The 22,189-nt window shown below is 43.0% G+C and overlaps 2 protein-coding genes across 5 annotated transcripts in view; one reads left to right on the forward strand and one right to left on the reverse strand.

The window, feature by feature from the left end:
• LOC139583716 (WD repeat-containing protein 37-like) overlaps positions 1–5,594 on the forward strand; it is a 28,992-nt gene extending 23,398 nt beyond the window's left edge. For all 4 annotated transcript variants that reach the window (XM_071415094.1, XM_071415096.1, XM_071415093.1 and 1 more), the window contains 3 exons: positions 937–1,071; positions 1,336–1,450; positions 1,911–5,594. In XM_071415094.1, the coding sequence (XP_071271195.1) occupies positions 937–1,071; positions 1,336–1,450; positions 1,911–2,042 (382 nt within the window). In that variant the 3' untranslated portion in view covers positions 2,043–5,594. The remainder of the gene's footprint in view (positions 1–936; positions 1,072–1,335; positions 1,451–1,910) is intronic.
• Positions 5,595–7,510: 1,916 nt separating this feature from the next.
• adarb2 (adenosine deaminase RNA specific B2 (inactive)) overlaps positions 7,511–22,189 on the reverse strand; it is a 198,150-nt gene continuing 183,471 nt past the window's right edge. Inside the window, exons 8-10 of the mRNA XM_071415101.1 lie at positions 18,697–18,878; positions 12,646–12,830; positions 7,511–11,642 (exon numbers count right to left, since the gene is read on the reverse strand). Coding sequence (XP_071271202.1) covers positions 11,466–11,642; positions 12,646–12,830; positions 18,697–18,878 — 544 coding nt within the window. The 3' untranslated portion in view covers positions 7,511–11,465. The remainder of the gene's footprint in view (positions 11,643–12,645; positions 12,831–18,696; positions 18,879–22,189) is intronic.

The following is a 22,189-nucleotide window of genomic DNA, read 5'->3' on the forward strand; positions in this document are numbered from 1 at the left end:
GGCATTGTCATGCTAAAACAGGAAAGGGCCTTCCCAAAACTGTTGCCACAAAGTTGGAAGCACAGAATCGTCTAGAATGTCATTGTATGCTGTAGCGTTCAGATTTCCCTTCACTGGAACTAAGGGGCCTAGCCCGAATCGTGAAAAGCAGCCCCAGACCATTATTCCTCCTCCACCAAATTTTACAGTTGGTACTATGCATTCGGGCAGGTTGCGTCCTCCTGGCATCCACCAAACCCAGATTTGTCCGTCGGACTGCCAGATGGTGAAGCGTGATTCATCACTCCAGAGAACGTGTTTCCACTGCTGCAGAGTCCAATGGCGGCGAGCTTTACACCACTCCTGCCAACGCTTGGCATTGTGCATGGTGATCTTAGGATTGTGTGAGGTTGCTCAGCCATGGAAACCCATTTCATGAAGCTCCCGACGGACAGTTATTGTGCTGACGTTGCTTCCAGAGGTAGTTTGACACTCCGTACTGAGTGTTGCAACCGAGCACAGACAATTTGTACCCCGCTTCAGCACTCGACAGGCCCGTTCTGTGAGCTTGTGTGGCCTACCACTTCGCGGCTGAGCTGTTGTTGCTCCTAGACATTTCCACTTCACAATAACAGCACTTTCAGTTGACCGGACAGCTCTAGCAGGGCAGATATTTGATGAAGTGACTTGTTGGAAAGGTGGCATCATATGAGAGTGCCACGTTGAAAGTCACTGAGCTCTTCAGTAAGGCCATTCTATTGCCAATGTTTGTCTATGGAGATTGCATGGCTGTTTGTTCGATTTTATACACCTGTCAGCAACCGGTGTGGCTAAAATTGCCGAATCAAGTCATTTGAAGGGGTGTCCACATACTTTTGTCCATGTAGTGTAGATTTGATGGCTTTGAGAGATTTTAACAATGATCATTCTGTTTTTTGTGTGTGTGTGTCTCTCCAGCACGGTGACGTCAGCTGTGTTCACAGTGGGGGACAACGTGGTGTCGGGGAGTGACGATCGTACCGTCAAGGTGTGGGACTTGAAGAACATGAGGTCGCCCATAGCAACCATCCGCACGGACTCTGCTGTTAACAGGTAGGAGAGGCATTTAATTGTATGTGAAGAGCTGAAAAAAGACCAACAGAGCTCGTACAATTCAGAACATTTTATGGTCATGTTTTCCAAAATGTTTTAGTTTGAACTCAAGCACAGTTCAGATTGATAGTTTAGGTGTAGTGGTTGAGTGACAGCTCCACCTGTACATATAGTTATTAATAGCATTGTCAAGAACACATCAAGTCAAGCTTTATTCCCTTCTCTTGTCTAACACGCCATACTCTCTGTATGAACTCCTTCCAGGATAAGTGTCTCAGCCAACCAAAGAATCATCGCTCTCCCACACGACAATCGGCAAGTCAGGCTGTTTGACATGACTGGAGTAAGACTGGCACGACTACCACGCAGCAACAGACAGGTAGGTGCTGAGGGAAGAGAGCGGGAGGGAAGGAGGAAAGATTCTCCATCTATCCTTCTGTCACGCAGACAGTCCCTTCCTGAGAGGGGGAGGGAGGGAGAAACAATGGGAGCGAGATGAGAAGGAAAGATTCTCCATCTCTTTCTGTCATAGACAGCCCCTTCTGTAGAGAGGTAGAGAGTGGGAGGAGAGATTCTCCATCCCATTTCCACACATAGTCACTTCCTGCAGGCTGAGTGCTGACACTGCCTCAGTGTCTATAGCCATTAACACTGCTGATGTGGAAATGTACTGCTGCGCACCAGGGAGGTCAAAGGGTTGTTGGGGGTTTTAACTTGTGTGGGTTGTGTGTAGTTGTGTGATACTGTATACAACTCCATTGAAGTCTGTTTGAGCTTTGTTATCCATGTTGTGTGGTCTTTGAGGTTTTTCTGTGTTGGTATGTGCCTGTGTATTCCAGGGTCATCGACGCATGGTGTGCTGCTCGGTGTGGAACGAGGAGAACGCGTCATGTAACCTGTTCACCTGTGGCTTCGACCGGCAAGCCATCGGATGGAACATAAACATCCCAGCTCTGCTGCAGGAGAAGTGATGCAGGACAAGTGACACACACACTGCACATACACGGGCATGCAGACACACACACACTACACACATGCCACTGTATTTGATGTACATTATCTCCATCCACTTTGCATGGACTGAGTGTTTTTGTGTGTTTTAATGGAGAGGACAAAGTCATATTTTAAACCAATCTATATACGTAAAAATATATTTGGTTGACTCCAGAAAACACACTACTTCTATGGTCTTGTTTACTGCTGATGAACATGAATGGGTGAATAGCAAACCCTAGTTGATCTTGCATGCACTCAAACTCCCGTCAATGTATTTGTAAAACTGTCTGAAGAACGATAGGAGAGGCAATACATTTGTACCACGCGTATCATATGGTGGCCTGGTCTAACCCAGATGGAGGATCTTTACACTGAGTGGGTAATCTTGGCTGTTTTCACCCTCTTTGGCCTGCATGATCAAGGGCTAGGAGTTTACTATACTGTGTCATCTAGAGGCCTACTACACATTTGACCTACTGAGTTGTTTTGAGTCAGTCACATTTTACACTGTCCATTGTACAGATTTCTTTTTAAAAACAATTTTTTTGCCATGCTGTTAGGATACATCTGCCTTGTTCTTTCTATACTGTGTAGTACTCAATATGACTAGGTGGGTGTACTGTAGATTTGACAATAGGGAACCTGCAATTATGTTTTTTTGCAAGAAAATGCATTCATGCATGCAGCAGCAATGGGGCTTGTTCAATATCATATTTCACATTTCCTCCATGTGTCACAATGTGCTGATATGGTTACTGGTCACCTGCTTAGATAAATATGCTTGACTGATATTAATGTTTGCTGTACATAGATCTCAATGAAAATTATAGATGATCAGCTTGAAGTGTGTAGTCCTCCTGGCCAGTACACTGTTTACTGTATTGCATAGGCTAATCTAATGTTGAATATGTGATCATAACATCCTCCAATAGCAAAGCCACAAAAGAGCTCAATAAAATGATTTGGTTAATTATCACCATGGTTACACAGGAAATTGGCTGAGGCGCGTCAGGATGAAGTATAGTTCGGATGATTAGGGCCAGGAGTTTTTCCGACTCATGTTACCTGACCACGAAGAAATTTAACCGTAGTTATAGGATACACAGTGCCTTCAGAAAGTATTCACACCCCTTGATTTTTTCCACATTTTGTTGTTAAAGTGGGATAAAAATGGATTTAATTGTCATTTTTTTGGCAACGATCTACACAAAATAGTCTGTCAAAGTGGAAGAAAAATACTTTTTTTTAAATCTTTGGAAAATAAACACTAATATAACTTGATTAGATAACAATTCAACCCTCCGAGTCAATACATGTTAGAATCATTTTTGCCGGTGATTTACAACTGTGAGTATTTCTGGGTATGTCTCTTAAGAGCTTTGCACACCTGGATTGTACAATATTTGCCCATTATTCTTAAAAAATTTTTTTTATTCAAGCTCTGTCAAGTTGGTTGTTGATCATTGCTAGACAGCCATTTTCAAGTCTTGCCATAGATTTTTAAGCCGATTTCTAAGTCAAAACTGTAATTAGGCCAATCGAACATTCAACATCGTCTTGGTAAGCAACGCCAGTGTATATTTGGCCTTGTGTTTTAGGTTATTGTCCTGCTGAAATGTTAATTTTTCTCCCAGTGTCTGTTGGAAAGCAGACTGAACAAAGTTTTCCTCTAGGATTTTTCCTGTGCTTATCTCTATTCCATTTCTTTTCATTCCTAAAAAGTCCCTAGTCCTTGTCGATGACAAGCATACCCATAACATGATGCAGCCACCACACCGTGCTTGAAAATATGAGGAGTGGGACTCCGTGATGTGTTGTGTTGGATTTGCCCCAAACAATAACGCTTTGTATTCAGGACAAAAAGTTAATTTCTTTGCCACATTTTTTGCAGTATTACTTTACTGCCTTATTACAAACAGGATGCATGTTTGGGAATATTTGTGTTCTGTACAGGCTTCCTTCTTTTCACCCTGTCATTTAGGTTAGTTTTGTGGAGTAACTACAATGTTGTTGATCTATCCTCAGTGTTCTCCTATCACAGCCATTAAACTCTAACTGTTTTAAAATCACCATTGGCCTTCCTCTCCGGCAACTGAGTTAGGAAGGAGGCCTCTATCATTTTAGTGACTGGGTTTATTGATAAACGATCCAAAGTGTAATTAATAACTGCATTATGCTCAAAGGGATATTCAATGTCTGCTTATTTATTTTGGATCTACCAACAGGTGCCCTTTGCGAACCCTTGGAAAACCTCCCTGGTCTTTGTGGTTGAATACTTATTGACTCAAGACATTTCAGCTTTTCATTTTTAATTTGGAAACATTTCAAAAATAAATTCCACTTTGACATTATGGGGTATTGTTTGTAGATCAGTGACACAAAATCTCAATTTAACCAATTTTAAATTCGGGCTGTAACACAACAAAATGTGGAAAAAGTCAAGGGTTGTGAATACTTTCGGAAGGCTCTGTATCTAGTTGCTGCTGTAGTTTCCACTGGCCAGAAAAGTAGTGTCATGACAATGAGAGTTAACACTGTTACAGTACAACCCATCCTGAGTGACAACCATTCCTATCAAGTGCTCTTTGTATCGACATAATGTATAACCCACCCACGCTTGTTGTGAATCTGATCGCTCTTCAATAGGGTTAGTTTCGATGTTCTGCATGTGCTGTACAATAGTTAATCAACTCTACTCATGGTTGTATAAGATGAAATTTCACCAAGTGGCTTTGTTGCTGTGTTGTGTGTCTGTCACTTTCTACTGTACCTCATCTGTTTGTCTGTGTGTTGCGCATCAACATCACAGTTATACTGCTGTGATGTTTTCACAATAGATAATATAAAGAAAACTGTTATAAATTTACTGTTATAAGTTATAAATTTACACATTCAAGATGAATTCAGTATGGATAAAAAAGTTTAACGTATAAGAATGTTGTACAATGTAGTTACACATTTGCATTAATCTTGTTACCAGCATCTGTCAGAATATCAAATTACATCTGCTAATAAAATAACTTGGGGTTGTGTACAAAAAGTCACCCTATTCCCTTCATGGTGTGCTACAGTACTTTTGATCAGAGCCCTATGGACTCTGGTCAAACGTAGTGCACTAATATAGGGTATAGGGTGCCATTTGGGATGTACACGTTCCGTTTTTAGCATATAGCTCAGATTTCTTCATCATTGTACTTTTTATTTTATTCCGGCAGTTTGTACGTCACTTTCACTGTATCAGAATCATCTTTAATCTTCAAAGAGGTATGGCTGGACAGAGAACCCTCATGTATGAATTATAAGGAAGGGGGAAAAGGAATATGATTTTTTATATTTTGAACTGTGGTATGAGATTGGAAAAAGTACAGGTAGATAGGCAAGGCACAGCGGCTTCATTGTAAGAAAATATATTCACCCTAAACCTCATTCTTTCATTACACTTTTTGCACACTGTATTATCATTTTTGGGATAGATGTATTCTGCACAGATGCTTGTCAAAATCCAATTAAAAGTATGATTCCTTTTCCATTCGTTGAAATGTTTTGTATTTTCATTATGAATCTAACTGAATAGTTTAATAATTTTAACTCATAACTGAATTTATTTGACATAAATTGAATGCTAAATTAATTTGAAAGTTCATTGAATTAATTTGAATGATACATCTCAGATAATAGAATGAGTGAACATGGTGAGTTCCCTAGTTATAATACGTAGTGTGTTACAACACTAACTGATATTGTGCTCAAGATCACAAAAATACAGAAGTAGTTTTCCTTCCTCCGTAACACAGTTATTGAGTGATGTTAGGTTGTCAACTTGATTCGTTACCTTTCTAAAGCAGAAAGGAGGCAGCAAAAATATACAAAGCTTACAGAATGTTAGCCTTTGTGTGTTTTACAGATCAATTTGTGCACATGACAAGCAAGCCAGTAAAAAAACAGACTAGGTCAAACACTTTTCTGATCTGGTTAACGATTGGTTTAAAAGAAGAGAATGCAATCAATGTTTTACTGAGACTGGAAGGAAATCTCATCCAAGTAAAGTAAATGGAAATTGAGACAGTAATAAGATCGGTCTCGAAGTAAAGTCAATACAAATAGACAGTAATAATGCTTTGCCTACATCTCAAATGGCACCATATTCCCTACATAGTGCATAGGGCTGTGGTCAAAAGTAGTGCACTATATAGGTCCTTCCCAATAGGAGGCACCCTTGGTGGCAGCCTCCAAGTAAAGTAAAGTAAATACAAATGGACAGTAATAAATCTTGGTGGCGGCCAGGTAAGTAGATTTCACAGCCCCTGGCTGCCTCCCAAATGGTACCCTATTCCCTTTATGTGGCATTGAGGAGGACATGAGCCAAGTCTAATAAACAAGCAGGTGTGGAGGAGATGATGCATGATGGTCTGGAGATCAATACGGAGGAGAGACTGGCTGTCTGTAAACCCCAACAAGCTCTCTCCCTCTTTCTATCAATATCTCTCTCTCGCTCTCTCTTGTTTTCTTGTCTCTGTCTGTCTGTCTCTCCCTTCCTCTCTGTAAAGCCCCTCTGACTGGGGGTAGTAAGCAGTCTGATGGAAAGGTCAGGGGTTAGTCACATAGATAAGGGTCGCTTGTCATCCCTCAGTGGGAATAATGTGTTTTATAACACATTTGGATTGGTTGACAGTTGACACGATCAAGGTTAGATTTCTATTTAACTTTATCAGACAAGACCTAACGGCATTCTATTGATGTCTCTTTTCTTGTTAAATCCAGAATTGCATCACCTTCAGGCTATTCCAAATCTCCTCCAGTCATGTAGGATGTTCATGTGTAATTACAAAGCAGTATTTTTTTGTGTTTGAACAAGTTGGGAAAATCCCTGGTCTTGGTATTAATACAGTACAGTAGATTTCATTCATTACTTTTGAGCGGAGTGGTATCCAGAGCCCAGCCCTAGCTCCCGATCATGTCTGTTAGATTACAGTTAGATGACCAAGCACAAGGGCCAGGCTGTGGAGTAAATAGTCAATTATGATGTTTGTTGTAGTGTGGACAGTCATGAGACATACCTGCCCTGAGGGGAAAAGAGAGATACATACAACTATCCCTTCTCATAGCTCATTTGGTGGCTCCCCACCCAGTTTGACACCTGCCACTGAGACAGGATGATTACCATTTCCAATGTATTTCCTTGGGGAAGGGAAGAGTCTCTAATATTTGTGTGTGGAGGTGATGCATCTGTGGAGACAGACAGTCATGAAAACAGTGTTTATTTCAATTCATAGTGGAAAGGGCCACATACTGTAGGCCTAAAGAACATTTTATGTGTTTTAGGTTGATAAATTGTGGTGCACACGTTACACGGTTTTCTCTTCCCACAGACCAAGCTAATGAGTATCCTAGAGACGAAATATTGCACAGTAACCTATATCATCACAAATAACCAAGACAAAGATAAAATGACCAGATTTTCAGATTTTATTCACATGTACAAACATTCACTTTTAAGGTATTACTGAAGTGCAATTTACAACCTTAGCAGCATGTATTCATAGAACTTCAATTTACATCTGAATTAGGCATATCTTCATTATCGTCTTCCCAGATTGTATTTTTTTATTGTTTAAAATTTTTACAAATATACACTCATTTAATACAACATTACCATTCAGTCATGCCATACTGTTAATATCTCTCAAAATAATCAACGGGTTTTTAACGAGGAATCAGTTTGTTATATTTGCCAGAAACCACAAAACTACACTACATGACCAAAAGTATGTGGACACCTGCTTGTCGAACGTCTCATTCCAAAATCATGGGCATTAATATGGAGTTGGTCCCCCCTTTGCTGCTATAACAGCCTCCACTCTTCTGGGAAGGCTAGATGTTGGAACATTGCTGAGAGGACTTGCTTCCATTCAACCACGAGCATTAGTAAGGTTGGACAATTAGGCCTGGCTCGCAGTCGGCATTCCAATTCATCCCATTCATCCAAAAGGTGTTCAATGGGGTTAAGGTCAGTGCTCTGTGCAGGCCAGTCAAGTTCTTCCACACCAAATTCGACAAACCATTTCTGTATGGACCTCACTTTGTGCACGGGGGCATTGTCATGATGAAACAGGAAAGGGCCTTCCCCAAACTGTTGCCCCAAAGTTCGAAACACAGAATCGTTTAGAATGTCATTGTATGCTGTAGCGTTAAGATTCCCCTAAGGGGCCTAGCCCGAACCATTATTCCTCCTCCACCAAACTTTACAGTTGGCACTATGCATTGGGGCATGTAGCGTTCTCCTGGCATCTGCCAAACCCAGATTAATCTGTTGGACTGCCAGATGGTGAAGCGGGATTCATCACTCCAGAGAACGTGTTTCCACTGCTCCAGAGTACGATGGCGGCGAGCTTTACACCACTCCAGCTGACGCTTGGCATTGCGCATGGTGATCTTAGGCTTGTGTGCAGCTGCTCGGCCATGGAAACCCATTTCATGAGGCTCCCAATGAACAGTTATTGTGCTGACATTGCTTCCAGAGGCAGTTTGGAACTCGGTAGTGAGTGTTGCAACTGAGGACAGATGATTTTTACCACGCTACACGCTTCAGCACTTGGCGGTTCCATTCTGTGAGCTTGTGTGGCCTACCACTTCACCGCTGAGCCGTTGTTGCTCCTAGATGTTTCCACTTCACAATAACAGCACTTACAGTTGACCGGGTAGCTCTAGCAGGGCAGACATTTGACGAACTGACTTGTTTGAAAGGTGGCATCCTATGATGGTGCCACATTGGAAGTCACTGAGCTCTTCAGTAAGGCTATTCTACTGCCAATGTTTGTCTATGGAGATTGCATGGCTTTGTGCTCGATTTCTTACACCTGTCGGTAACAGGTGTGGCTGAAATATCCAAATCCACTAATTTGAAGGGGTGTCCACATACTTTTGTATATATAGTGTATGTTTGACTAATTGAATGACTATGAAAAATAACTGGTAAAACATACCACAAGCTTCCAACAGAATGTGCCTCTACATTTAATAATAGAGCGAATTAGAAAATAAAAGAGAAATATGTACAAGATGAACCTTCAGAGGGAAAACTAGTTAGATTATTCTTTACAACACATGTATGTGTATGAAGATGACAAAAGAGTTTGAGTTTATTCATGGTTCATTATCACTCCACATAATGTCCTATGTGTACCAGGGTTAGGGTCAATTCCATTTCAATTCAGACAATGCATTTAAATGGAATTTACCCCAACCCTGATGTGCACTGTGTTTATGTATGTATGACATGCATCTAGTGATCTGTGATTGGGGTCATACTAGCCTTGACAAGGGGTGGGTTCTCTTTATAAAAGAGAAGAACCTTCACTGGATCTCTACTCAACTAACGGGGACAGGGAGGATTTTATAAAAACTTAAAGACCTACTCCTGCTATTCTGGAACTTTTCCAATTGAAAAAACGATATCCCACTTTGATGATAATGATGATCCACATTCTTGTCCGTTGGAACACTATATCAGAGAAATGACTGTGACACTATTTCCTACAGTCTACCTGCCCGGTGGACCTTACACACTACCAAAATGGGATCTGAGGCAGAGGAGAGTGATGGACAAGTAACAACACTGACACATAAGAACTATGACCACTAGGTGACACTGTTACTGTGTTTAATATAATAGCCTGGACTGTTCTCTTCGTTAACTCCAAGGAAAGTGTCAGAGTAAGGTGGGAGGATTTAAACAACATGACGATGATGTATGCATATAACGTTAACTACATTGGAACATCACACATGTAAAAACAAAACCTTGTAATACTAAAATAAAGCATATTTTCAAGATTAAACGGGGGGTGAAAATAGGACATTTGAAATGAACACAAACATAAAGTAAGGGGGCCAACGTGGACAAACATGGCCAGGGTTGAGAAGTCAGTGTTTTACAGGTGACATTTGATAGCGTGTAGTGTGTTCTAGCGTTCTGAACCTTTACAGACTGGCTTGGGGAGTAGTGAGGATGTGAAACAAAGAAGAGACCGGTCCCTCGCTACCACCCAGCACCTGGACTATAGAGTAGGGCCAGTAGAGAGTTAATGACTCCGCAACTAAACACCAAAATGCATTTTGTTAAGTAGGGTTGTATTTATTGTTTTTCTCCCAGTGATGACTGAATGTCAGTCCATTCTGAGTCCTTCCCATCATTGCAGGTAATCGCTCGTCAACCAAACCACTGTAGCAGGTTAGTCACAACCCTTTTACACCAGCTCAAAGTGAGCGCAGCTAACAAGTCAGGCTCACGACTGCTCTATTGTGCGTTAATCAACCCCCCTTTATAATCAACCTGTAAGTGGTAAAAAAAACGGGGGAAAACTGTGCCATTCCAATTACAGCGAGAGACCTGACTACAAAGGTAAAAAGGTGAAATCAACTCAGAGCGTTAATGACAGGTATTAAAGAAGCTAAGATGGCTGTGGTGTTCTATCTGAAAGGGGAACCCCAGTGTGGGCTAATGGAAGCAGTTATGTTGCTATCACCTCCATTCTCCTCTATTCCCTTTGTGCCACTAAGAGCAGGTGGAATTAACCTGTCGTGGCCACGTCAGAACCTCTAGCTTCGTGACTTGTGTTAGAGTCAGAAGTGAGCGGAGAGAGGTGGAGAGGAGGCGAGAGAGAGGGGAGAGAGGAGGAGAGAATGAGATCGGTGAAGGAGAGGGGGTTGAAGATGGCAGAGAGGAACAGAGGGATAGAAAGGGGGTCGAAAGATGAAGTGATAGAGAAAAAGGAGGAGATGGACAGACAAAGAGATGCTGTGAAAAGGGAGAGAGATAGGTGAGATATATGTGAACTGGGCCTGTGGCAAGCGGGCGTGTGTGTGTGTAACGGTGAGTTGTCTATCTGGTTCTTTGTGGTCCTTTTCTCTTTCTCCATCTCTCTGTCCATCACACGTCACAATGACAGGCTCTGTAATTGGCTGGCCCTGTCCCCCATCCCGCTGGATCTCTGCAGGCGCACCGCCGCCCCCAAATGGCTGATGACAAGATAGCGGCTGCCTTTCACATTGACCAAGGTTACCCTGCCTTCTTTCCTGCCTTCTCCCCGGCTTTGACATGACAACCAGGGACCAGCGGGATAATGAAGGAGAGGTCCGATCAAACCCACTTTCTTTCATTCCCGTTTTCATTTTTTATTTTTTGGGTGGAACTTGAACGACCGACATCAAAGGTGGCTTTTGCCGAGGAGGAGATGGAGGCTTGTAGAGCAAACCAAAGTCAGCTGACAACAATAAAGCCAACTGCCACATGCTCCTTCTAAAGACACGCACGCAAACGGACGGATGAACACGGACACGCACACCACGGGAAGCTGGTGTGCGTGTGCATAATAATGGCTGGAATGGAGTGAAATGTCTTAGTCCTGTAGCAGGAAGCTCTCCTGCTCTGGAGGTTTCTTCACCCAGGTTCCCAGGCCTGTCTCCTGTAGCGATCTGAGCCACTGCTGTTTGGCAGTCTGGTAAGAGCCGGCAGCCATCTTGGCCTCACAGTACATCAGTGGCTGGTCCACGGGCCCGGAAGCATGGATACTCAACTGGAGAGAGAAGGAAGAAGAAGAAGGAGGGAGAGAAAAAGGCAGAGAGAGAAATAAAGATGTAGCGAGAAAGAGAGAGGGAGAAAAAGACGGGGTAGAGGGTTAGGGTAAGAGAGATAGAGAGCAAAACAAAACTAATGAGCCGGCACAAACGGGGAACTTCAACAGCTGTGTAATCTCCCCATTTAAATTTCACAAGCAATTGAACATTCTCTGTGCTTTTGTGCATTTCCTTTGTTGCGCAGGCAGAAAGAGAAGAGGAGCAGCCGCTAGGCGAGGCGAGAGAGGGGACGTAGGCACAGTCAAGTCACAAAGTTTCTTTGGAGATTACTGTGTCTGCTGTTGCATGCCTTACTGCGCGCGGGGACCAATTTCCAAGGGCGGCGCTCCTCAAGTGCTTCTCCAAATAATTATGGTTATATAATCATTATAATTTAACTGCCACCATTTGGGTGTTGCAGGCATTTACATACATTTTCATAATGAAAATTAAACTGCGCTTTGTGTTTGTTCTAAAATAATAGGCTGCTATTGTGTGAAGGGGGGGGGGGGGGGGGGTAAGCTGCTGTAGAGTACTGTGGCAGCTGTTGCTGGACACACAGAGACGTCAAGTGGTTCCATGCTACTCACCGGAAGCTTGGTTAGTCGCTATTAAAGGCATGGTATGACATTTTTTTAATGCCATGTACAGATATACTATCTTAATTTGATCAGTTTTTCATAGCAGAAAAATATTCCTGCAGCAACATGACATGTGAATTCTTATGTGGAATATAATTTATGGATTATAATACATTTTTGAGATTGTTACATTTTTCGTTAGGGAAAATCAAGGCTGACATTTTAAAGTGGAAATTACACCTTAGAAGCCTTTCAAACTTCAGAAACCTTTTTAAACCTCGAACATTCTCTGCAACAACAGAGTGATCGAATTAAGATCGAACATCTGTATTCATTATGATACAGTTCATAGTGTGTGCGTGTTTCTGTCTGCAGTACTCACCTTGCGGTACAGCCTTGCCCAGCGGGTGAACAGAGCGTGCTTGCAGAGCCTTGATGGCGTCCCAGAGTCCCTCTTCCGTCCCGTAGCCGCGTTGACCACCTCCAGCTGACCGTCCCCACAAGTCCAGTTCACACTGACACACAGAGACTTCCCCGGCTGACGACACTCACCGCTGACACTCAGACCTGCAGGGATGCACAGGAACAAAAGGTATTTTTTCTTTTTAGAATGTGTGTGATTGCTTAAGCTTTTAGTCATATTAGACACAGGGTAATCCCGGTTAACCCAGAACTAAAGACTTGCGTAATTGGTTAGATGCTCGATTAAAGGTAGACTCAGCGAAATGATGTTGCCACGAGCAGCACCGCAGATATTGAGATGAGCGAGATCCAACACTTCGCACACACAGTCACAAACAGTATCGGCGCATGTGCACGGTATTGCTTCACACTGTCACAGCGTGGTAGCCGCAGGACCAAAACAGCAGAGAAGTTGAGCCCCGCGCTTCAACGCTATTGTTGCGGAAATTGACCCACTATGCTGTTTACTTTCTGCATCTACGTCATATCGCTGAGTCTACCTTTAAGTTCTGGATCCATACATGTTGAGAAGAGATAAAACGAGGATCGGAACTGGAATGAAGAGCTCCACCCTCTCTCTTTGCAAGTTACGGGCAAGTCTATGGGCCAAAAGTACCCTCCCCTTCCGAAATTCAAAAGATACTAACACCTGCGAAATTGTGATTTGTCCAAATAACCAGTGACGAAAAACCCAAGCACCGTAACTAATGCTGCTGGTTATCTCATGCATCCCGTTGTATCATGAAAGATCTACGGTACCGTTTATGCAGTCTGTCCACGAGAGATTAGACACATGAGGACAGGGGACCGTCTTGTTATATAGAGGCCAAGAGACATATTTGCTACACTTTTACACTAATACAACATCTGAAGGATAAAAAACAGCTGAAACATGAAATTACTGTATGTTTGTTTCACCTGAACCTGAACTTTATACTTCGATTTGCTTTTCATTTTCACTTTTTTTGTGGTTAACTCCCTCTAGCAAAGAACAGATGCAACGTTTGCAGTGGTGCAAAAGCTTAGTCAACCTGGTTCTCTATCTCCAAGCTGTTTATACACCAGCCTCTCTCCTCAGAGAGCAGTTACAGACACTGGGGGGAGAGGGAGAGGGAGAAAGGGATAGGAAACAGTGGGGGAAGAGAGAGAGAGAGAGAGGAGAGTGAGGGGGGAGTGATGGGGGAGAAAGAGAGAGAAAAGACAGAGAGTGAAAGAAAATGAAAGACCGAGGGTCTATCAAGCATGCGAGTGTGCATTTCATTAAAGGGAAACGTGTTGACGTGGATAATGTAACGTGGGCGTTTGAAGCTTCACTATCTCTGTGGTAAACACTGTGCCTGAGATACTGAGGTCCCTCACTGGACTCCTCAATCAGACACAGCCTCTCACATCCAATTAGCTAGCCTAGCGCTCCGATAGCACTCTGCACGAAAAGCAGTGGAGGGTAGGAGGAGAGGTGGAGGAAGGTGGCGAGGAGGAAAATGGGATGAGGAAGAGATGAGTTGAAGAGGAGAATATTGAGAAAGGAGGATGGTGAGGAGAGAAGAAGGGCAAGGAGGAGGAGGAGGAAGAGGAGGAGGATGGGAGGAGACTCAGCCACTAGACTTCATGTACAATGAATTAGCACCCAGTGTTACAGAACAAGAGAAGTGAGAACCAGTCCCCCCCTATGGACACAGGGAATTAGCACCCCTGCTGAGTGCAGCTAAAAAAAAACTTACACACTCCAGCAGCATTGTCAAGACATCAACACTGATTATAATGTAGTTATGCACTGGTGGAAACAAAGTAGAAAATACAAGTAGGAATGTTTACCTTGACACAGGGTAACTAAAAACGCATGCAAAGTACGATGCACCCATAATATGTCTCCATTTGAATAAAATGTTTAAGTCTGGACAAGTGTCCATATTAATGATATGATCGAATCGCTCATAATTAATAACGCTATTACTATTGCAGTAGTGAGTAGATGGATCAGTTTTGATAAAGATACCTTAAGAAAAAGGACTTGGTCATATAATTGTATAGAAACAAAGCCATGCATTCTGAGATATAACACAAAATAGATTTAACACATTCTCAGTGATCATCTTTCTCTGTGGCAGACTCATTCCCCCATAGTCCCATCTTCACTCTTCCATTCACCAGTCTTTCATTCCTCTCTTCCTTCTTTTCTATAGCTTTTCAGAGCTGGAATAAATTGCCTGCCGACATAACAATCACCTAGTCTCTTATTATCATCCCTCCTTTCTCTTACAGAGACACACCTCTTTGAACAAAAGACTCCCCCCTCTCTTGCTCTCTCTCTTTCTCCTGTCTCCCCCCTCTCTCTCTCTCTTTCTCCCGTCTCCCTCCTCTCCCTCTCTCTCTCTTTCTCCCTCTCCTGTCTCCCTCCTCTCCCTCTCCTGTCTCCCCCTCTTTCTCCATCTCTCTCCCTCTCTCTCTCTATCACACTGCCTCTATTCATGCCTCATTTGATCCCTTCAATCGACTTGACTCTTGTGTCTCTGTAATAGCCAATTAGATTTTTCTGTGAAGTCTTGATCAGTTTCTCTATTCTAGTTAGCGCTCTGCAGGTAGCTCATGAAGTAGACCAATTCAAACCTGTGGTTATGTGATGTATAATAATTATAATAGCTGGAAAATGTAAATATTCATATCAAAAACCCACCACCACTAACGCTACAATTACTTCAAGAACCATTTCTGTGGCCACTGCTTAGAGCCATGCACGCACATGCGGCATTAATATTGAGTGGACAACTGAAAAGTCAAAAATGTGAGCAAGGCGAAAGGCAGTACCGGCAACGCATGATACATGCAACTTAGGACCGTGAATGTGGAGGGGACAACACTTTATTAGACCACGCCACATCCAAGAACAAATGTCAATTGAAAAGTCTTAAATGTGATTGAGGCAAAAGGCAGCACTGGCAACGTATGATACCTACAATGTAAACGCTCTATAATAGTAAAAGTAACTCCAGGCCGTGTCTCCAGTGTGGTGTCTCCCGGTTTGGTTAAATCCAGGTGACTTTTTGAAGGACAACCTCATTGATGTATTTAGCCCTCTCTGCTCTCTGCTGCAGGTGGAGTCATTTGGTTGGCAGTGATAAGAGCTCCTGGGAAAGTCAGTCAGAGCCAGAGCCTTTCATATGACAGGACTTAAAATAACCCAGCCATTTCCCTGAACAAGAGGCCCAGACACAATGGTGGAGGATCTCATCAGGGCAGGATGAATGAAAAGGTGGAGGGAGGGTGGAGGAGGAGGGAGCATGGGCCCTGGGTCCTGGGAGTGAATGGAATGAACCATCCCTCCCTCCCTCTCTCTCTCTCGCTCCCCCTCTCTCTCCCCCTCTCTGTCCACCTCCTCTTTGCTCACTCCCTCCTCCACAATGAATGGTTGTCTGATAAGAGCTGTGATTACATTGATTTGGAGTAGGGCCATCTCTCCAATGACCCCCTCTCCTCTCCTCCTCCCCCTGTCCTCTACTGGCTCCATGGTTCAGACAGCAAAGATACACACACACACACACACACACGCATGCAGACACGCACACACACACACACACAAAGCCACGTCCCAGTAAACACATAGACATAGCATTCTCTGATGTCCGTCTGCGATTTAAGCCTTGCACTGAGTTTACAACGTTTATTTTCCAGCGATTGGACATTAGCCATCAGGATACCAGGAAGAGGCCGTGTAGGCCCGTCTTTTCAGCCTAGCTTGGAGTCCCCGTTTCCTTCCTCTTCTTAGTCGCCATGAATAGCCATAAAAAAAGCGAAGTCGAGCAGGACCCGGGAAGAAGCGCGCCCTCCAAAACGCCGCCGTCTTAGACACACCAGCTGTCGGTGCACATCGAAGCCTTCCTCCCAGACAAGATTAACACATTCTATGCTTGCTTCGAGGCAGACAATACCGAGCCATCCAGGATGACTCGCTGCTCCAGATGACCAGGTGCTTTCACTCTCAGAGGTAGACGTGAGGTAAACTCTCAAAAAAGTGAATACATAGCCGATGGCCCAGATGGCGTCCCTGGCTGCATCCTCAGCATGTGTGCTAACCAGCTGGCGGGCATCTTCTCAGACATCTTCAACTTGTCCCCGTCCCAAGCTGTAGTCCCCACCTACTTTAAGGAAACCAACACTGTCCCAGTGCCCAAGAAAGACAAAGTGACATTCCCAAATGACCTCGGTCATCACGAAGTGCTTCGAGAGGCTGGTCATTGCCCACATCAAGGCCAGCATGCCAGGCACACTGGACCCACTCCAATCTGCCTACCGCTCCAACTAGAGGTCTTCACGGGTCCAAAAAGTTGAAGTGGACCTGGGGCTTTCCCACCCGGACCCGATCTGTATAAATAAAAATAAATAAATATAGAGACCCATTCCGAACGGACCAGAGGACAACTAGACCCATTCCGTATGTAGACATGGTCGGATCCAGACCAGGTCTGATCTGAGTGAGGGAAGCAGAAAAGAAAATAAATCATATTTGATGATAAGTAACCTTGCTATGGCACCTATTAGTCTACTATAGCGCGAGTCAATTGGTTGGTTGCTGTCTCTCGTCTCTCCCTCCCTGCTCGCTGTGTCACTCGCTCACAGTACAGCCCCATCCTCGCACCTCTCTCCCTCCTCTCACGCTTTATCAGCACCAGTTAATAAAGTAGCTTAAAATATTATTACTTAGTATCTGTCTTGACTGCATCAAACCGGGAGAAGCTAGTTAAAATAGCTAACGTTAGCTAGTTAGGCTAATTGAGGCTGCAGTGCATGCGATTTCTCATCCTACAGTTACAAATAAAAACAACTCCATTCAGAATATTAAGTAGCAGCCTACCTGTTGGCTCTTGGTCGTTGTAGCCTATCCTTCCCCTTCATTTTAATTCCATCTTCCATTGATTAGTTATCTCCTAACTTTTGCCACACACGGAGGCTCTATGACTGTAGCCTATTGCCGCTTTGATGACTTATGATTGGGTAACAACAAGCTACAAGCGCCACACTCCACTCTCGTGAAAAGCAAGAGCAGCAGCATAAATTATAAAATGTCTCTCTCTCTCGACTGCAGCAGTCCCGTTCTGATCAGTCAGTTAAAATTGGCCCGTGACAATCATAACAGATCCGACCCAGACTTGTGACATTATTTAGAATTCTGTATCCGGACCCGCTCTGGTTTATTCTACCGCCTTTTACTTTATGTTCATATTCTTATATTTTCTTATTTCTTATTGTTGTTGTATTGTTGAGAAGGCACCTGCAAGTAAGCACTTCGTTGGACGATGTATACCATGCGCATCCTGTACATAGGACTAATAAAACTTGAAACTTGAAACACACTCAGAAGGATGTCTAGAACGACAGGCAGAATGCTTGTGGCAGATGTCTGTGGCCACGTCTGTTTTGTTTTGAGGTTCCCCTTGTCCAAGGTAAAGGTCACCATTCTGCCCTTTGTCAACAACGATGACATGAAGGAGAAACATTTCTCAAAGAATTTATGTCAACCTTTGAGCAAAACATTCACATTTAGAGCAGAAGGAGAAATTATCTTATGGAGACATACTATGTCCTTTACGTGGGGACTGTCTTCAGTACCTAACTTAATACTTCAGACAACTTCCAAGTGACTCTACAGTGTTCTTGGTTGTTCAATGATAAATTCATTATGACCATCATCACTAAAGGTCCTTCTGTACAATAATCATTCCTGATGATGATGGAGCTGTAAAAATATTCATCCTTATGACACCTAATTACCCAGAGTTCTGTGGCACTGGGGATCTTTAGAGAGGGAAAATGCCCTTCAAGAGTAATGTGCACGACCTACATCCCTAGCCGTGTGTGTATGGAGGGTGAACACACTGTTATCCAAAAACATATCCAAAGTTAAAACTATCATCGTGATAGATTTTGTATAGCGTTGCATTGTCTCTGTCTGTCTGTCTGTCTCTGTGTCTCTTACCACTAAGAAGAGGCTGGTTGCGTCTGTAAGTTGCGGGCAGTGGTCCGAGGCACTCCAGTCTCTGACTCATCACCCTGTTGAAGTGACCCGGGTGTCTGAGACTGCCCACCGTCAGACTGTGGAGGTACACCGGCTCCACAAAGTGACTCAACAATGCCCCCTGCAGTCCCAGGACGTTCCATCTACAGGAAAGGAGAGGGGGGAGATGAGAGAGAGAGCGAGGAAAGGAGAGAGAAAGAGGGGGGAGAGAGAAGAGGAGAGAGGAGGAAATAGAGGAAAGGTGAAGAGAAGAAGGAGAGAGGGGAGAAAAGAGAGGAGAGGAGAGAGGGGAGAAAAGAGAGGAGAGGGGAGAAAAGAGAGGAGAGGAGAGATGGGAGAAGATAGAGGAGAGGAGAGAGGGGAGAAAAGAGAGGAGAGGGGAGATGGGAGAAGATAGAGGAGAGGAGAGAGGGGAGACAGAAGGAGCGTCAGTGGTGGACAGAGACAATCTGATCATTATCTGGCCAAAGGACGTGACAAGATAGGGAACAAATGGTGACACACACACACACACTCAACAAAGGTCAGAGCATTATCACTCATTACAGCCACCCAGATATTATCATTCATATATTCAACATTGACATCAGGGTTTATGCACTTCCAGCAGGTTTGTGCTTACAGGTGTGCTTTTCTTTCTCGAAGACCAGGGACAAGGGCAATCACCTCTGAGTTTGTTTAGGAAGATCCACGAGTGACACATAATCAATAAAGCTCTAATCCTGTCTGCATCTGTTACACAGAAGTGTGGTGGTGAGAGAGTACTATACTGGTGGTGAGATAGTAAAATATTGGTGGTGAGATAGGCCTATACTGTTGGTGAGATAGGTCTATACTGTTGGTGAGATAGTACTACACTGGTGGTGAGATACTGTAGTACTATACTGGTGGTGAGATGATAGTACTATACTGGTGGTGAGATACTGTAGTACTATATTAATGGTGAGATAGGCCTATACTGTTGGTGAGATAGTACTATACTGTTGGTGAGATAGTACTATACTGGTGGTGAGATAGTACTATACTGGCGGCGAGGGAGTACTATATTGGTAGTGAGATGATAGTACTATACTGGTGGTGAGACAGTACTGTACTTGTGGTGAGATATTAATTTAATATACTGATGGTGAGATAGTACTATACTGGTGGTGAGATAGCACTATAGTGGTGGTGAGATACTGTAGTATTATACAAGTGGTGAGATAGTACTATACTGGTGGTAAGATACTGTAGTACTATACTGGTGGTGAGATAGTTATACACTGGTGGTGAGATAGTACTATACTGGTGGTGAGATAGTACTACACTGGTGGTGAGATAGTACTACACTGGTGGTGAGGGAGTACTATATTGGTGGGGAGATGATAGTACTATACCGGTGGTGAGACAGTACTGTACTGGTGGTGAGATATTAATTTAATATACTGGTGGTGAGATATAAATCTACTGGTGGTGAGATATTACTATACTGGTGCTGAGATAGGCCTATACTGGTGCTGAGATAGGCCTATACTGGTGCTGAGATAGGCCTATACCCGTGGTGAGATAGGCCTATACCAGTGGTGAGATAGTACTATACTGGTGGTGAGATAGTACTATACTGGTGGTGAGATATTAATTTAATATACTGGTGGTGAGATATAAATATACTGGTGGTGAGATATTAATTTAATATACTGGTGGTGAGATATTACTACACTGGTGGTGAGGGAGTACTATATTGGTGGGGAGATGATAGTACTATACCGGTGGTGAGACAGTACTGTACTGGTGGTGAGATATTAATTTAATATACTGGTGGTGAGATATTAATTTAATATACTGGTGGTGAGATTTAAATATACTGGTGGTGAGATAGTACTATACTGGTGGTGAGATATTAATTTAATATACTGGTGGTGAGATAGAAATATACTGGTGGTATGATAGTACTATGCTGGTGGTGAGATAGCACTATACTGGTGGTGAGATAGTAATATAATGGTGGTGAGATAGTAATATACTGGTGGGTGAGATGTTGTAGTACTATACTGGTGGTGAGATAGAAATATACTGGTGGTATGATAGTACTATGCTGGTGGTGAGATAGCACTATACTGGTGGTGAGATAGTAATATAATGGTGGTGAGATAGTAATATACTGGTGGGTGAGATGTTGTAGTACTATACTGGTGGTGAGATAGAAATATACTGGTGGTATGATAGTACTATGCTGGTGGTGAGATAGCACTATACTGGTGGTGAGATAGTAATATAATGGTGGTGAGATAGTAATATACTGGTGGGTGAGATGTTGTAGTACTATACTGGTGGTGAGATAGTACTACACTGGTGGTGAGATAGTACTACACTGGTGGTGAGGGAGTACTATATTGGTGGGGAGATGATAGTACTATACCGGTGGTGAGACAGTACTGTACTGGTGGTGAGATATTAATTTAATATACTGGTGGTGAGATATAAATCTACTGGTGGTGAGATATTACTATACTGGTGCTGAGATAGGCCTATACTGGTGCTGAGATAGGCCTATACTGGTGCTGAGATAGGCCTATACCCGTGGTGAGATAGGCCTATACCAGTGGTGAGATAGTACTATACTGGTGGTGAGATAGTACTATACTGGTGGTGAGATATTAATTTAATATACTGGTGGTGAGATATAAATATACTGGTGGTGAGATATTAATTTAATATACTGGTGGTGAGATATTACTACACTGGTGGTGAGGGAGTACTATATTGGTGGGGAGATGATAGTACTATACCGGTGGTGAGACAGTACTGTACTGGTGGTGAGATATTAATTTAATATACTGGTGGTGAGATATTAATTTAATATACTGGTGGTGAGATTTAAATATACTGGTGGTGAGATAGTACTATACTGGTGGTGAGATATTAATTTAATATACTGGTGGTGAGATAGAAATATACTGGTGGTATGATAGTACTATGTTGGTGGTGAGATAGCACTATACTGGTGGTGAGATAGTAATATAATGGTGGTGAGATAGTAATATACTGGTGGGTGAGATGTTGTAGTACTATACTGGTGGTGAGATAGAAATATACTGGTGGTATGATAGTACTATGCTGGTGGTGAGATAGCACTATACTGGTGGTGAGATAGTAATATAATGGTGGTGAGATAGTAATATACTGGTGGGTGAGATGTTGTAGTACTATACTGGTGGTGAGATAGGCCTATACTGGTGGTCAGATAGTTCTATACTGGTGGTGAGATAGGCCTATACTGGTGTTAAGAAAGTACTATACTGATGGTGAGATACTGTAGTAGTAGAATATTGGTGGTGAGATAGGCCTATACTGGTGGTGAGATAGTATTATACTGATGGTGAGATACTGTAGTAATATACTGGTGGTGAGATAGGCCTATACTGGTGTTAAGAAAGTACTATACCGATGGTGAGAAAGTACTATATTGGTGGTG

The sequence above is a fragment of the Salvelinus alpinus genome, chromosome 8 (genome assembly GCF_045679555.1).
Source record: "Salvelinus alpinus chromosome 8, SLU_Salpinus.1, whole genome shotgun sequence".
Classification (NCBI taxonomy): Eukaryota; Metazoa; Chordata; class Actinopteri; order Salmoniformes; family Salmonidae; genus Salvelinus; species Salvelinus alpinus.